Source organism: Mustela nivalis (genome assembly GCF_964662115.1).
Source record: "Mustela nivalis genome assembly, chromosome: 11".
NCBI classification, from domain to species: domain Eukaryota; kingdom Metazoa; phylum Chordata; class Mammalia; order Carnivora; family Mustelidae; genus Mustela; species Mustela nivalis.
Window position 1 is genome coordinate 109,576,702 of NC_139030.1, and position 16,142 is coordinate 109,592,843.

The 16,142-nt window shown below is 38.2% G+C and overlaps 1 protein-coding gene across 1 annotated transcript in view; it reads left to right on the forward strand.

The window, feature by feature from the left end:
• TMEFF2 (transmembrane protein with EGF like and two follistatin like domains 2) overlaps positions 1-16,142 on the forward strand; it is a gene marked incomplete at its 5' end in the record, with an annotated part of 226,798 nt that overhangs the window by 171,195 nt on the left and 39,461 nt on the right. Inside the window, 2 exons of the mRNA XM_082691070.1 lie at positions 6,643-6,791; positions 7,521-7,580. Coding sequence (XP_082547196.1) covers positions 6,643-6,791; positions 7,521-7,580 — 209 coding nt within the window. The remainder of the gene's footprint in view (positions 1-6,642; positions 6,792-7,520; positions 7,581-16,142) is intronic.

Below are 16,142 nucleotides of genomic sequence, written 5' to 3' on the forward strand. Positions count from 1 at the left end.
CTGTCGCTGTCACCTCACGCCACAGGTGCATCCCCTGTAGCGTGTGGAGGAAAGCCTTGTAATACTTGCCACTGAATCATGTTCATTAAACAAGAATATTAAATTCCTTCTGACGGAATGAAGGGGACTGAGAAAACAGTGTTTTGAAGCCAAGATGTTTGGGGTTTCTCAATGGACTATGCAAGCTATCTGCCTGAGAAAGAGCGAAGGAACTTGCTGAAAATGCTGATTTCTGAGACCTACCTGAGACCCGGTGCATCAGAATTTCTTATGTGAATGTCACATATACTAAGTTAGAAAACCTCTTGGTCTTAAAGGGTGAGGAGGAGTATTTTCTGTAATTACGGCCCCCCACATCTGCACGTCAGAATCCCCTGTAGGATTTCCGATGACTCTAGTTCATACTCAGCCTCACACGAGACCTCCTGAGTGGGAATCTCTGGGTGGATGCCCAAGGCTGAGCTATTCCCCAGAAGGTTTTTCTTCGCATCCAAGATTAGAAACCACTAAGCCAAAAGTTAATGATGACCAATATTTATTGGTTAATTACAACTTCTCAGAAACTTCACTAAACAGTTGATGTGCGTTATTCCAATTAATCTCCACAGTCTTGAGTGAGTATCTTCATTTTCACCGGCTCGAGGCAGTTAAGTAACTAGTCCAATGCCGTACAGCTAGTGACTGATCGCGTCGGTGAAACACAGGTCTGTCTGAGACCGAACTCCAGGCGCGAGTCCCATTCCCCGTCTGCGATTATTGGAATTAGACATCATTGTGATACATGGCCATCAGTCTGTCACCCAGGAATAGTCCCACTTGTTCAACAGGTGGTTCTGTTTTTGAAAGTTCGGACACCACCCCAGAGAAGGGTCTCTCAGCTTAATTTCTCTTCATTCAGACCCCCATTGACGGGCTACCTGTTGCTCTAGACTTTTTCTCAATAATCCCAAGACCTTCCATTTAATAGACCAACTTCAATCTTCTACCTTCTTATAAAGGAAGAGACATTAATGGCAACTGAGCTTTTTCTGTGTACAAGATAACCCACGTCCGCCTTGGAAAACCTCACTGTAGTCCTTGGTAATGTGTCTGGAGAAGGGCATTATTCCTTCCTCCTAGATTTCAAAGCTAGAAGGATTGCCCTTCTCAAATTTAAAAACAAAACAAACCGAGCTCACATATATTGCCCGAGTAACAATGTAGCAGACCTGGTGGTCTTACCTCCCAGTCAATGCTTTTCCACACTCTGTATAGAGGCTTTTTGTTTCCAGTGGATTTTCACATCTCTTATTTCATTTTCCCCCTCACAAACCAGGCATTCCGGAATTGTAGTTTCTGTACAGATAAAATAATTATCATCAAGTTCCATCAAAAGGAGTTCCATGAGAGTTAATGAGTAAATGGGCTTAAATTATCGCAAGAGTCTTGAATGAAAAAAAACACACTGTTTTGTCTGTTATTAATAGAATGCCGCTCATCCGTTATGGTTCTGCGGAGAGCACGGGCAGTGGCTCTGACCTCGTTTACTGGCCGGGCCAGAAAGGGTCTGCGTAATAGCCGCAGGGACAGCCAGACTCAAGGGACACAGACCAGTCAAGGTTCAAAACTACCCAGAAAGCCGTCTTCACCACAGTACCATTGGGTACTTTAAAACTGATTAGCGATGTTGTACGGACAAAATTTGGAATGGGCAAGTCAAGGACCTTGGGGGAGGAACAAGTGACGGCATGTTTAGTAGATGAAACAAAATCTGGTGAAATTCGAGGGCGGCCACCGGCCAGACACGTGAATAAGTGATTTCTACCTGGCGGCTTTGGTGTCCTCACACTCTGGAGGACAAGGAGGCATTTCCAAATGTGAGGGAAAGGGTTCCTTAACCCACTGCAGAACGTCCTTGGAGGAGACGTTTCAGGAGAGGCAGGTTGTTGACTGAATGCCAAGCCCCCCACAAGGTTCACGAGCTAACTATGAATACATGTGGGCCATCGTAGACACCACCTTTTACTTCCTGTAATTTCAGTTCTTTACTCCATCAAGTGGTCTTTCTAAATCACCAGATGCTCTGCTTCTCCCTACAATTCAGAGAACTAAGGTTTTCTTCAATGTTAATGTTCTTTGAAGGATTTCAGAGGGTAGTATTTCCACATACAGACCCTAAAATTATTATTTTCAAGTAGGGCTGATTCTTTTTCTTTGTAGCCTAGAAGAAAAGAGATCTATGTAATCGCAGTGTCAAAATGTCAAAAGACTGAGATAGGTTGGAAAAAAGAAGAAAAGGAAAGAAAACACACACACACACACACACACACACACCCTTACAGGCACCCATGCAGTCCTCAGCCTTACAAACCCTTGGCTCACAGAAACTACCCGTGACATGCTGTAATTAACTAGTTACTCCTCTCAGAATGAATAATAATACAATTATTTGCCAAAAGCAGTGAAGAAGGGAGAGTTTCTGTTTTTAAAAATATCTGCCTTTCATTTCTGTAAAAAGAAAAACCCCGGATTAATTTACATAAGCTGCTACAGCACGGAGTGACCTGCAATTTCACTGTTGCACTGTATGATAATTCTGTCACCTTTTTATCGGAGCCTTATATTTTTCAGCGGCTTGAAACAGTCATAAACTGACAAGTCACCACCATATTTAAATTATATTGGTTCTTAAAACCTGTACCTGAATACTGCAAAATATAAGAAGTGACCTGCGGGGTGAAACCTGTCCATTTCACAACTGTACTCTGCGGTCACTGAGTCACTAAGGGCTGGTGCCCTGTCTCCATCGTGGGACACAAATTCAAGGAGGGGGTGGCCTCTTTCAAGGTCCAAGTAGCACAGACTTAGGTGAGTGTGTTTGGACAGACCACCGGTTCTTCTCCCGTGTGCTCGTGTCTAGACAATAGCAACCCTCCTCCACTCCCACGTCCATCCGGCCATTCCACAGTCGCCTCCTGATGACTTTCTGCGATGCGCTCTACCAGGTTCCAGAAGTTCAACGGTAAAAAAGACATATTGCCTTTAAGAAGGTTGCAGAAAGTAAAGGCATAAACTAGTAAACAGGCACGTTAAGAACGCAGTCAATGCCCCCACAGAGCCCATTCTCCGCACACACGTACGCAAATTCACGTATTCATATCAACACAAAACACTCTCTGCCCCATGAATCCGAACTTTAGAAAATTCCAGGCTCTTTGAAAGTTTTGAAAGAGCTACTTGGAAAAGAGTTGGTGCTAAAACTTAGAGTTAGTTGGAGTGTTCGTTTGTGTGTACGTGTGTGTGTCTGTCTAAATGTATATTTTTATAAAAAGTAGAAACAACTTTATATCGAATTTTGTTAAGGATAAAATAGTGTAGGGGCGCCTGGGTGGCTCAGGGGGTTAAGCCGCTGCCTTCGGCTCAGGTCATGATCTCAGGGTCCTGGGATCGAGTCCCGCATTGGGCTCTCTGCTCAGCAGGGAGCCTGCTTCCCTCTCTCTCTCTCTCTCTGCCTGCTTCTCTGCCTACTTGTGATCTCTGTCTGTCAAATAAATAAAATCTTTACAAAAAAAAAAAAAGGATAAAATAGTGTAAACAATTGATGCCTTAAGTAGTCACATTCACTTAACTCATATCATTTGTTATTCATTCTAAGAATCGGGTATTAATTCAGAATGCCTTCAAACGAATATTCGCTGATACATCCCTATGATGCTACGAAGTCGGGACCGTCTGTTTGGGAGGACAGAGACTAAGAGGCATTGTGACTTAGATTCATAAAACCACGATGAATAGTCCAAGAGTAGACATAGCCTTATTTTTTCAAGTCCTATTCATCCGAGGTATTCTTTTAATTAGTTAATATTGGGAATTTGGGTCTGCCTTCTTTTTCATTGTACTGAACAGTGTGTGGAACAGTGTTGGTTCTGGTATCAAACCGCCTGTACTGGAAATTAAGTTCTTCCCCATAAAAGCTATTTGACTTCTTCAGGCTTCAATTTTCTCATCTGTAAGCTGAAGATAGCAATAGTAGCTACCTCAGAGAGATAGAAGGATGAAAGGAGTCACAGGATATAAAGCACAATAACACTATCATTAAGTGAGCTACTATTATTATTGTCATTATTTGAGCTCAGTGAGAACATTTAATATCTGTCAAGAAAATTATTTAGCTACCCTATGTCTGTTTTTATGACAATATAGTAATGATAATTTATATTACTGCATCCTTTTTTAATAATATAGGACCATGTTACTATATTTATTCATTTCATTTATCCACTACCTGCAGTTACTGAATGACTAGTGTACACAGAATACTGGGTGGTGCAGGGAATACAAAGATAATTCAGGTACTATCAGCAGAGTTTCAGACTATTGTCCTGGAATCCTACACAGTTTTCCAACTAATTAAATTTAATAACTCAGATACTAAAAATAATTTGAGGATACCCGCAGAACCCTCATATCCTATATAATATACTCTTTAGATAGACAAGAAAACATGACTTTATCTCTGTTCTGCTCTTAGTTATAGATAATTATGTTGATGTTTTTCAAGGAGATAGTCCCCAGAGTCTAACACAACAACAATAAACTGTCTTGAAGGTAAAATAGAACCAACTTAAAAAAAACCAACAAACAACCCACCATGTCCATCTCCTCACCTTGTTATTTACCACAAATGGTTAAGGAGAGCAAGGCTGATCTACAAAGTCACTTTCCCAAACACGCGGTGAGAAGGACCAAAAGCTCTTGAACACATAGGCGGGGCTCAATCTCAGATCTTTCCGATGCCAAAGCAGGAACATCGGGGCGCAGGTCAGATCACCACTTAACTAACCACTCGATGACTTAAGCATTCAGAGATGGTTACCATCTGTCCTAGCTCTTTGTTCCTAAGTATGTGAAAGTAAAAATAACCAAGTGCTCCTAAAGCAATTCTCTGACAAAAAATTAAGGGCATTGGCACTACTTCTGCCAGCACTTTCGACAGCGATTTAGGTAATTCTGATCCAGATGGCCTAAGGACACACTCTGAGAAGCGCTAGTGTGTAGACAAACCCTCTCTCACTTATTCAACAAATAGATCAAGCAGTGATTCCCAGGAGGTGAATCTGGTGCCAGGCTGACGGCCCAAGAAGGCAGAATCCTAGGCTCTACCCCCAGAGTTACTGGGGCCCAGAAACCTGCTTGTAAATTGGAATATTTAGAAGTTTTCCAGGAAATTCTAAAGCACAGCCTATGGTGAGAAGAAAGGGGTTATATGTTACTTTAGCACGTCCGTGGGTGGTCCTTGTTCCACAATTTACTAGCTTCCTGACCTTATAATTGGGCTATCATTGGTCTATAAAATGGCTGTTGTGAAGATTAAATAAAGCAACGCACGTTAAGAACCCAGCGTGTAGTAAGCTAGTTGCTACTGTAATCATCATATTACATGCCCAGCTCTGAGTAAGAGCTACAGAAGTAAAATGTGAGTGAAGCATATAATCTATTTAGAAAAATAGCTTAATATTAATAGAAATTTAAAATACAAGGTTTTATTTTAAGGCAATAACATATTTTTACACATAAAAATATTCTGAGTGGCAAAGTAGACTGTAAAATACAGAGAATTAGAACAACATAGGAAAAGTCATATAAAGTTTGCTAGAAATGTCTCATTCTTCTCATTCAGGCAAACTAATTCTCATTGACTCACTAACTTTCTATGTATATTATAGAAAAATATTAACAGCGTGAGTGGTAATCAACTTGTGTTTATTACTTAGGGCTAGAATTAGAAAAAAGCAGTGTGCCTCTGGGGAAGGGGTCCATGGGACAGGTTTCAAGGGGCTCACACTCTAAAATTTTATGCAAAAAAGTTGTTTTGTGTGAGCATGAGTATTTCTGAAGACAGAGCCACATCTTTCATTTGATTCTCAAACTGTTTTATGCTCCCCCCAAGGTAAGGACCACCAAAGACCCCCGCTTAGCACGTCGCGCGCATTCCCTTGTAGCAGAGAGAACTCCTGGATGCGCCGCAAGCATCTCCCGGCTTGCTTTCTTGCAGATGTCCTCTGCGTCCTTGTCCTCCCGCGCTCACCGTTCAGATACCCCGAGAATAGAAGTTCACACAGTAGGATCCCATCTGAGGAAGCGGTAAAGCAGACTTTCAGGGCGACCTCAGCCCGTACGAATTGTGCCGACATCAGCACATCAGTTTACCCACAGGTTTTTAAAGTTCCAATGGCAGAGATTTACTGATGATTATTTTCTGCATTTTCCCTTTTTTAAATTTGTTTTAATCCTTTTATCAGCCTTTTGAATTATTTTCAGTGAGTTAGTTCTGTGGTTCTTTCCCTCTGAGGTAGAAGAGTGAAGGAGCTTCCCTACCAGGAGACCATTCAATTTTGCCGACTTGTATGTCGGCAACTGGCAGTACTCCCACTTTCTCTGTTCTGGATAACAGGATAACAACATATGACGCTACTTTTTCTTTCTTTCTTTCTTTTTTTTTTTTTTTTTAAATCGATTGAGGTGAATTGCTATATGACATTATATAAGTTTCAGGTAAATGAGCTTGTAATTTGGTATCCATATACACTTGGACGTGACCGCCATCTTAATCTAGTCACTATCCATCACCATTCACCCATTTTTACATCTCTCTTCCTTTAGGTGTGTGTGCAACATCGACTGTTCTCAAACCCACTTCAATCCCCTCTGTGCTTCTGATGGGAAGTCTTACGATAACGCGTGTCAGATCAAAGAAGCATCGTGTCAGAAACAGGAGAAAATTGAAGTCATGTCGTTGGGTCGATGTCAAGGTAATGTTTGTACCAAAACTCATTTCCAAGAATGTTTTTAGTCTTAGTGTAGAAATGGAAAGTGAAGAGAACTCCTTAGGAGGCGAGCTATTTCCTTTCCGGAGGACAATTCTGATCTATAATTGGTGGGAGAGTCTACTGTAGCATTCGTGGTGAGTGTAGGAGTTCGAGAGCCTATCCGCAGCAGCCCATATCTTTTCCTATATAATGGGACTGTATCTTCGCAATGCCGTAAACACAGAAGCCAATATTCAGCCGACATTCTCCCTGCACTGGGGGAGAAAAGGTCAAAGTCATCTTTAGCGAAGAATCTGAGGTTTTCTTAGAAAACCTTGAAATTAAAAACAAATCACACCATTTCCATGTATTGAGTCAATAGACATATTTCAAGTACATTTTTTTAAAGCAGGGTGTATAAGAATGTTCTATTTTGTTTCTTACTCAGAAAGAAACATTTCCTTGGTTTTTGACTTGTTATTCCTTTATCCATTTATCTCCGCTCTAATTGTGAAACTTCTCTTTTTCCCAAACTCTAGAAAGGTGATATCATTCTATTATTTGCTCTCAAGCAAATTGATGTAAATCTGTCTTTGCATAAAGGTAGCTTAGAACTATAGTTGTAACATTTCCTTAGTGACAGTGAAGGTACTATTGCTGGAAAAATATAAATTTGACATTAGATGTTTAAGAAGCAATTAATCAATATTAATTGTTATTTTTTTAACACAGATAACACAACTACAACAACTAAATCTGAGGATGGGCATTATGCAAGAACAGATTATGCAGGTACATTATAAATTTTCTACCATAGAATATGAGCACTTCCATAAAAAAGAGTTGGGGGGAATTTTTTTTTTTTTTTACCGTTAATCCTAAGTTGAATCTTGCAAGACTTCTGACATGTACTAATCTTCTCTTGTTTGACTCAAACTTTCAATAAGCAATGGTGAATTTATGTTGTAGCAAATAAAATGCCTTTTTTTTTCTTGCCAGAGTTAAAGCACTTGTCAAAAATGTCAGTAAGATAGAACTAACTTGTTTTGACAGTGCAAATGAGACAAATGACAAAACATTTATCAAATTAATGGGCACCAGTGGAAACTAATGCAGTTTTTGGCAGTATATTATAATGAATGCAAACATTCTTGTTTGAATTTCCATTAAAGTCAACAATAAAAAAGTTTGTTAGTCTCTAAATAGCTAGAAAGGACAGCTATAAATAATACAGGCTATCTCTTTAAATGCAAAGTTTAAAATTTATGTGTAACTTATTTTTAAAATAATAATTTATTTAAAAATAGTAATTTATATTAAAAGTACAATGTAATGTCTGACTTAGGTAGAATTATCAAACATTTATAGAAAAATGTACATTTTATTTAGCAGTTCTAGAATATTATTTTGAGAATTATTCTATCTAATATAATTTTTCTAGGGTGAGAAATAACTTATGGGTATGCAAATAGGATTTTAACAAATTATTAAATTTTATAAAAACTTAGGATTAAAATATAAAAGTAAAATTATTGATATGTAGAGTTTTGTTTTTTAAAGAGCTTTTAACTTAAATATTAAACAGTGATCACTAGATTTTTGGCCAGTAGTCAACCAAGAAATGCTTCTTATATTTCAAGATATGTGTTATCATTCATTTTTCCTGAAATTGTATTTTAATAATATTTTTGATTTATTTTTATATACAAAATTAATCTCAATGAAATTGAGACCAGATGTTGTACTATGGATACTTCCCACCTCTCAGAATTTAGAAATAACAAAAAAGGTTTTTTTTTTAATTCTTCATTTTTATCTTAATGGTTTTCAACATGTAAATAAAACTTTTCATGTGCTAGAAGCCTGGAATTATCCTGGACAATGATACATGGAAAAACATTAACTCTACTATGATAGAGCTGTTCCCAAATGCCCAGAAGAGATAGAAGCAGGGATTCCTTGGAAAGAACAGTCCATGGTCAGTAAGTTTGGGAGAAATTCAGATGAACAGATGACTTTCTCACTCAAGACACCTCACAGCTCTTGTGCGCACTGTAAAATTTTTAAGAGATACACACCTTTTATTTATTTATTTTTTAGTTTTTGTTTTAATATATACAAAGTACACCCAAATGTAGGCTGGGTAGTATAATGAAGCAAACGTACTCACCACTCGAATGCAGTAACACCAGCCCATGGCTAATCTCGTCCCATTGCCAACTGCATTCTCTTTAGCATTTTCAGAATATTAAAAGTGATAAAAGATCATGAAAAATCAAGGTCTGAGACTAATATTATACGTTTTAAATGTTAAATGGATAAAATTTCAATTCTGTATTTTGTTATAAACAATAGCTTTATCTCAAAGGAATTGTAAGCTACTACCTGGCATATTTAATTTTACTGTGGCCTAAAGTTTTTGAAGATTTCATAAAGATTTCACTTTCATATAAAAAGTTACTAATTGTGCTTAAAATACTTTTATACTTGTTTTGCAAACTAATTCACTTGGAAAAAAATCTTAAAAAATGAACATTATGTGAATAACTTCGCTACTGAAACATTAGTCTTTGGACTCCTAGGAAAAATCAAGTTTCTCCCTGAAACAAAGACCTGGTCAAGTTGATTAGCATCAATATGCAAGTATTTGTGAGTTTATAAAATTGTACATTACATATCATATTGGAGTTTACCACTCTGTCATTTTCATTCATGTTACCTTTTTACAGAATGCCCATTTTCAAAGAGATAGGGAGTTAAATTTTTCTTCTAAAAAAAATCGCATTTGAATTTGGTTTCAAACAGATAATTCTTTTTAAGAGTTTATTTATTTATTTGACAGAGATCACAAGTAGGCAGAGAGGCAGGCAGAGAGAGAGAGGCAGAAACAGGCTCCCTACTGAGCAGAGACCCATGTGGGGCTCAATCCCAGGACCCTGGGATCATGACCTGAGCTGGAGGCAGAGGCTTTAACCCACGGAGCCACCCAGGCGCCCCCAGATCATTGTTTTTTTTTTTTTAAGAATTTCAAACCACACCCAGTGCTCCATGCAATACGTGCCCTCCATAATACCCACCACCAAGCTCACCCAACCCTCTGTCTCGCCCAACCCTCCAAAACCCTCAGTTTGTTTCTCAGAGGCCACAGTCTCTGTCCTCCACGTTATTCCTTATGCTTCACAAGAAAGTGAAACCATATGGTAATTGACTCTTTGCTTGACTTATTTCACTCAGCATAATCTCTTCCAGTCCCGTCCATGTTGCTACAAAAGTTGGGTATTCGTCCTTTCTGATGGAGGCATAATACTCCATAGTGCATATGGACCACATCTTCCTTGTCCATTCATCCGTTGAAGGGCATCTTGGTTCTTTCCACAGTTTGGCAACTGTGGCCAATGCTGCTATGAACATTGAGGTACAGATGGCCCTTCTTGTCACTACATCTGTATCTTTGGGGTAAATACCCAGTAATGCAATTACAGGGTCAGAGGTAGCTCTATTTTTAATTTTTTTTTAAGATTTTATTTATTTATTTGACAGACAGAGATCACAGGTAGGCAGAGAGGCAGGCGAGGGGCGGGGGTGGGCGGGAAGCAGGCTCCCTGCTGAGCAGAGAGCCCCATGCGGGGCTTAATGCAGGGCTCAATCCCAGGACCCTGAGATCATGACCTGAGCTGAAGGCAGAGGCTTTAACCCACAAAGCCATCCAGGTGCCCCTATTTTTAATTTCTTAAGGGATCTCCACACTGTTTTCCAAAGTGGCTGCACCAACTCGCATTCCCACCAACAGTGTAAGAGGGTTCCCCTTTCTCCATATCTTCTCCAACACTTGTTAGTTTACTGTCTTGCTGATTTTGGCCATTCTAACTGGTGTAAGGTGGTATCTCAATGTGGTTTTGATTTGAATCTCCCTGATGGTTAATGATGATGAACATATTTCATGTGTCTGATAGCCGTTTGTATGTCTTCTTTGGAGAAGTATCTGTTTATGTCTTCTGCCTATTTTTTGATGTGATTATCTGTCTTGTGGGTGTTGAGTTTGAGGCGTTCTTTATAGATCTTGGATATCAGCCCTTTGTTTGTATTGTCATTTGCAAATATCTTCTCCCATTCCCTGGGTTGCCTCTTTGTTTGTTGACTGTTTCCTTTGCTGTGCAGAAGCTTTTGATCTTGATGAAGTCAATGAAGTTCATTTTCGCTTTTGTTTCCTTTGTCTTTGGAGTCATATATTGAAAGAAGTTGCTATGGCTGATGTCTAAAAGGTTACTGCCTATGTTCTCCTCTAGGAGTTTGATAGATTCCTGCCTCACGTTGAGGTCTTTGATCCATTTCAAGTTTATCTTTGTGTACGGTGTAAGAGAATGGTCGAGTTTCTTTCTTCTACGTACAGCTGTCCAATTTTCCCAGCACCATTTATTGAAGAGACTGTTTTTTGTTTTTTTATTCCTGCTTTGTCGAAGAATATTTGACCACAGAGTGGAGGATCCGAATCTGGGCTTTCTACTCTATTCCACTGGTCTAGTGTCTGTTTTTGTGCCAGTACCATGCTGTCTTGGTGATCACAGCTTTGTAGTAAAGCTTGAAACCAGGCAACGTGATGCCCCCAGTTTTATTTCTCTTTTTCAACATTTCTTTTAGCAATTCAGGGTCTCTTCTTGTTCCATACAAATTTTAGGATTGTTTGCTCCAGCTCTTTGAAAAATGCCAGTGGAATTTTGATCAGGATGGCACTGAAAGTATAAATGGCTCTAGACAGTATAGACATTTTAACAATGTTTATTCTTCCAATCCCTGAGCATGGAATGGTCTTCCATCTCTTTGTGTCTTCTTCAATTTCTTTCATGAGTGTTCTGTAGTTCCTTGAGTACAGATCCTTTACCTCCTTGGCTAGATTTGTTCCCAGTATCTTATGGTTCTTGGTGCTATAGTAAATGGAAATGATTCTATAATTTCCTTTTCTATATTTTCATAGTTAGTATATAAGAAAGTAACTGATTTCTGTACACTGACTTTGCATCCTGCCACATTACTGAATTGCTGTATGAGTTCTAGTAGTTTGGTGGTGGAGTCTTTTGGGTTTTCCATGTAAAGTATCATGTCATCTGTGAAGAGAGAGAGTTTGACTTCTTCTTTGCCAATTGGAATACCTTTCATTTCTTTTTGTTGTCTGATTGCTGTTGCTAGGACTTCTAGTATTATGTTGAACAACAGTAGCGAGAGTGGACATCCTTGTTGTGTTCCTGACCTCAAAGACAAGGCTGTCAGATTTTCCCCATTGAGAATGATATTCACTGTGGGTTTTTCACAGATAGATTTTATGAAGTTGAGGAATGTTCCCTCTATCCCTATACTTTGAAGCATTTTAATCAGGAATGGATGCTGTATCTTATCAAATGCTTTTTCTGCATAATTGAGAGGGCCATGTGGTTCTTTTCTCTTATTGATTTGTTCTACCACATTGATTTGTGAATATTGAATCACCCTTGTATCCCAGAGATAAATCCCACCTGGTCATAGTGGATAATCTTTTTAATGTACTGTTGGGTCCTATTAGCTAGGATCTTGTTGAGAATCTTGGCATCCATATTCATCAGTGATATTGGTCTGAAATTCTCCTTCCTGATGAGGTCTTTGCCTGGTTTGGGGATCAGGATAATGCTGGCTTCATAAAGAGTCTGGAAGTTTTCCTTCTCTTTCTATTTTTTGAAACAGCATCAGGAGAATAGGTATTATTTCTTCTTTGAATGTTTGGTAGAATTGCCCAGGGAATCTGTCAGGTCCTGGGCTCTTATTTTTGGGAGAGGTTTTTGATCACTGCTTCAATCTCGTTATTAGATATTGGTCTATTCAGGTTGCCAATTTCTTCCTGATTCAGTTTTGGAAGTTTACAGGTTTCCAGAAATGCATCCATTTCGTCTAGGTTGCTTAACTTACTGACACATAACTGTTGATAATAATTTTTGATGATTGTTTCTATTTCCTTGGTGTTAGTCATGAGATCTCCCTTTTTATTCATAATTTTATTAATTTGAGTCCTCTCTCTTTTCTTTTGGATTAGTTTGGCCAGTGGTTTATCGATCTTATTGATTCTTTCAAGAAACCAGCTTCTAGTTTTGTTGATGCATTCTACTGTATCTCTAGTTTCTATCTCATTGAACTCTGCTCTAATCTTGATTATTTCCCTTCTTGTGTGTGGGGTTGGCTTAATTTGCTGTTGATTCTCCAGTTTTTTAAGGTGTAAAGAGAGCTGGTGTATTCTGGTGTATTTTTTTGAGGGAGGCTTGGATGGCTATGCATTTCCCCCTTACTACTGCCTTTGCCGTATCCCATGGGTTTTGGACCAAAGTGCTTTCAAACTCATTGGTTTCCACGAATTGTTTAAGTTCTTCTTTGATTTCCTGGTTGACCCAAACATTCTTAAGCAGGGTGGTCTTCAGCTTCCAAGTGTTTGAGTTCCTTCCAAACTTTTTCTTGTGGTTGAGTTCCAGTTTCAAAGCACTGTGGTCTGAGAAGATGCAGGGAAAAATCTCAGTCTTTTGGTATCGGTTGAGCCCTAATTTGTGACCCAGTATGTGGTCCGTTCTGGAGAAAGTTCCATGTGTGCTCCAGAAGAATGAGGATTCTGCTGTTTTAGGGTGGAATGGTTTGTATATATCTACGAAGTCCATCTGGCCTAATGTGTCATTCAATGCTCCTGTTTCTTTATTGATTTTCTGCTTGGATGATCTGTCTGTTACTGAGAGGGGTGTCAAACATAATTTTTGACCTTCAGTGTCATTTCTTTTAGTTGGCATCATTTCCTATCTTATCCCGTTATTGAACATGAGAAGGAAAGAGAATATATTTTTAAATCTGTGCAAATGAAAACACTTCAGACCCTCAGTGTTGCCCAAGGTCTGCTAGTTTGGCATCAGATTTATCTAGTAAATTCCATAGAAAAACTTTTAAAATAAAAGTAAAGTTTAAAAATACATGTTTGTTTGAAATCCAAATTTAAGACAGGAACAGAGATAATGTCAATCGAAGCTTGCAATTCCTAATTAAGCACTGATTACCTACTTTAAAACTCTCACAGAAGTTAATTTAGATCCTTTTATCTTCATTCCAATCTTATTAAAACACATTGTATACCCCTCATTAGACAATATTTAAATAATAGCCACATCCCTCAACATTTCCAGGCTTTCAGTAGTATTGACATTTTCATACATTTTAGAATACAAACTTTGGAAAAATAAAAGGATCCAAATGGAGCCTCAGTATGTCACTGTCCTCTTAATTTCTGTTTCACATTTTCAAATCTCCCCAAGAAGGGAAAACAGGAACTGTGTGACTCACATTCCTAAAAGTTTGCTATCTGCTCACAAGCTCATTTAATGTCACAGCCAATTCCCTCGTTAGACAGACATCGGTGGACATTCCCACTGGGGGGGAAGTACCGATCTTAACACACTCTCATTTTTTCTTAGATGTTGTTAATAGGAGAGGTTAAAAACCTTTAGCAACACCCCTATTTTTCCTGTTTGAACCTACCTTATTGTCGTTAGTACAAAAATCACACATTACTGATTACAAAAATGAAAAATAATTTAGAGAGCCTAAATCTAAAAATAAATATGCTATGTCTCGTATTTAATGTCACTTACAAAATAGAGACTTCAGTAAGGACGAGCAAGGGCCAATTCACAAAAAACAAACAAACGAACGAACAAAAACAAGTATAAAGAGAGCCATGCCTCCAACAAGACTAAGGGGAGGTAAACTGAACTTGGGCTGAGCTATGAGTTCCAAGATATACCTGAAATGGACTCTAGGAAATCAAAGAACTTGCCAAGTCATCCCAGCCAGCATTACTTTCTCTTGTTTAATGAGACCCAAGGCATTAGTGAGTCCTGAATCAGGAGCTTTGGATCTGTTTCAAGGCAGAGTGACAGGATCTCTGTCTGATAAGCTAAACAGGCGACTTAATGTCATTCTCCCTTCATCGGTCTAAGACTTGGGCTTCCATTTAGGTCTTTCTCTTTACTTGCAGAAAGGCTCAGGGAATAAAATTTTATAAAAGCCACAGAGCTGGAGCTTTAGGGATTTCCATTGTTTTAAAATGCTAATATTAAACTTTCCTTCTGGAAGTTTTTATAAATAGCATATTTTATAAATAGCAAATGTTTTATACCTCTTTGAAATCTGCAACATTTTCTTTTAAAAAAAAGAATTTCCCCTTGTGTCTTGGAATGAAAAAGTGAAGTTTAGCCATTTTGTTTTTCTTCATCTGGTATGTGTATTTTCTGACTGTTTTGCTTTTCTGTCTAAAAATCTGATCATGCTTCAAAAAAACTAGCTCCATATTTTTCCAGTGAAAATGTACTTAATTTTATATATTGTTCGATGTAAAAAATAGACACATACACATAAATATACACACGAAAAGCAAAACAAACCACAAACTTAAATGATTTTGTCTTTTATTATTTAGAAAATAAAATGAATTTTCTTTTATGAAATTCTGTACCAGTTTCCAAAAGGATCTGTAGTGGTTTGTAATTAAAATATATTCAATGAGCTCATTTAAAGAGAAAGTGAAAACGTAAGGCCGAATTGTAGAGGAAAATGATTATAGCACCTGCATTTAGCCCTGAGCTTCCTTGCAACCAACGTGAAAAGAGAAAATATGATTTAATCAGGTCATTTGGCAAATATTTAGAGTCCCTGCTACACGCACTCCACTGGGCTTTACAAAGATGAACTCTTCATTCTGAGGGCTCTGCCAAAAGGGAACTTGGGTTTCCATTGTCTGACAGAAAGATGAATAAATAATTCGTTCAGAAACCAGACACATAGTTTCTCTAATGCTAAGTTTTTAAAAGAAACATTTGGCATAGATCTCCTTACCGCTGGAAAACATAGAATGGGTAGTATCTTCCTTCAATAGTGATTTTTATAAAATAAGCCAAAGCTTTTCACATGGCCGGGATTTTTTACAACAACTATTTGTAAGATTCTATCTTACATATTCCATCACATTGGAATATGTGTAAGTCCACAATAGTCTTTCTGTGGCAGATTAAATAATATATTTATGTGTATTTCCAAATTGGAAAAAAAAGAAAAACAACCCACAGAGTACTAAGGGCAATGGTTTTGAGGGGGAGTGTGTTCAGCGTATTTTCTTCATGGATCTACAAGTCTAACAGGAACTGGATTTGCAGAACAGTCAGAAAGCCTGGACAAAGATAAAAAATATGTTAAATTATAGTATGTATATGGGGAAAATAAATTTCCCCTGCTTTTATTAGCAGTTAACAAGAAAAGAGGTAGCCTTGAGTCATCTCCACAGCCTTGGAAGGGAGCCAGGTC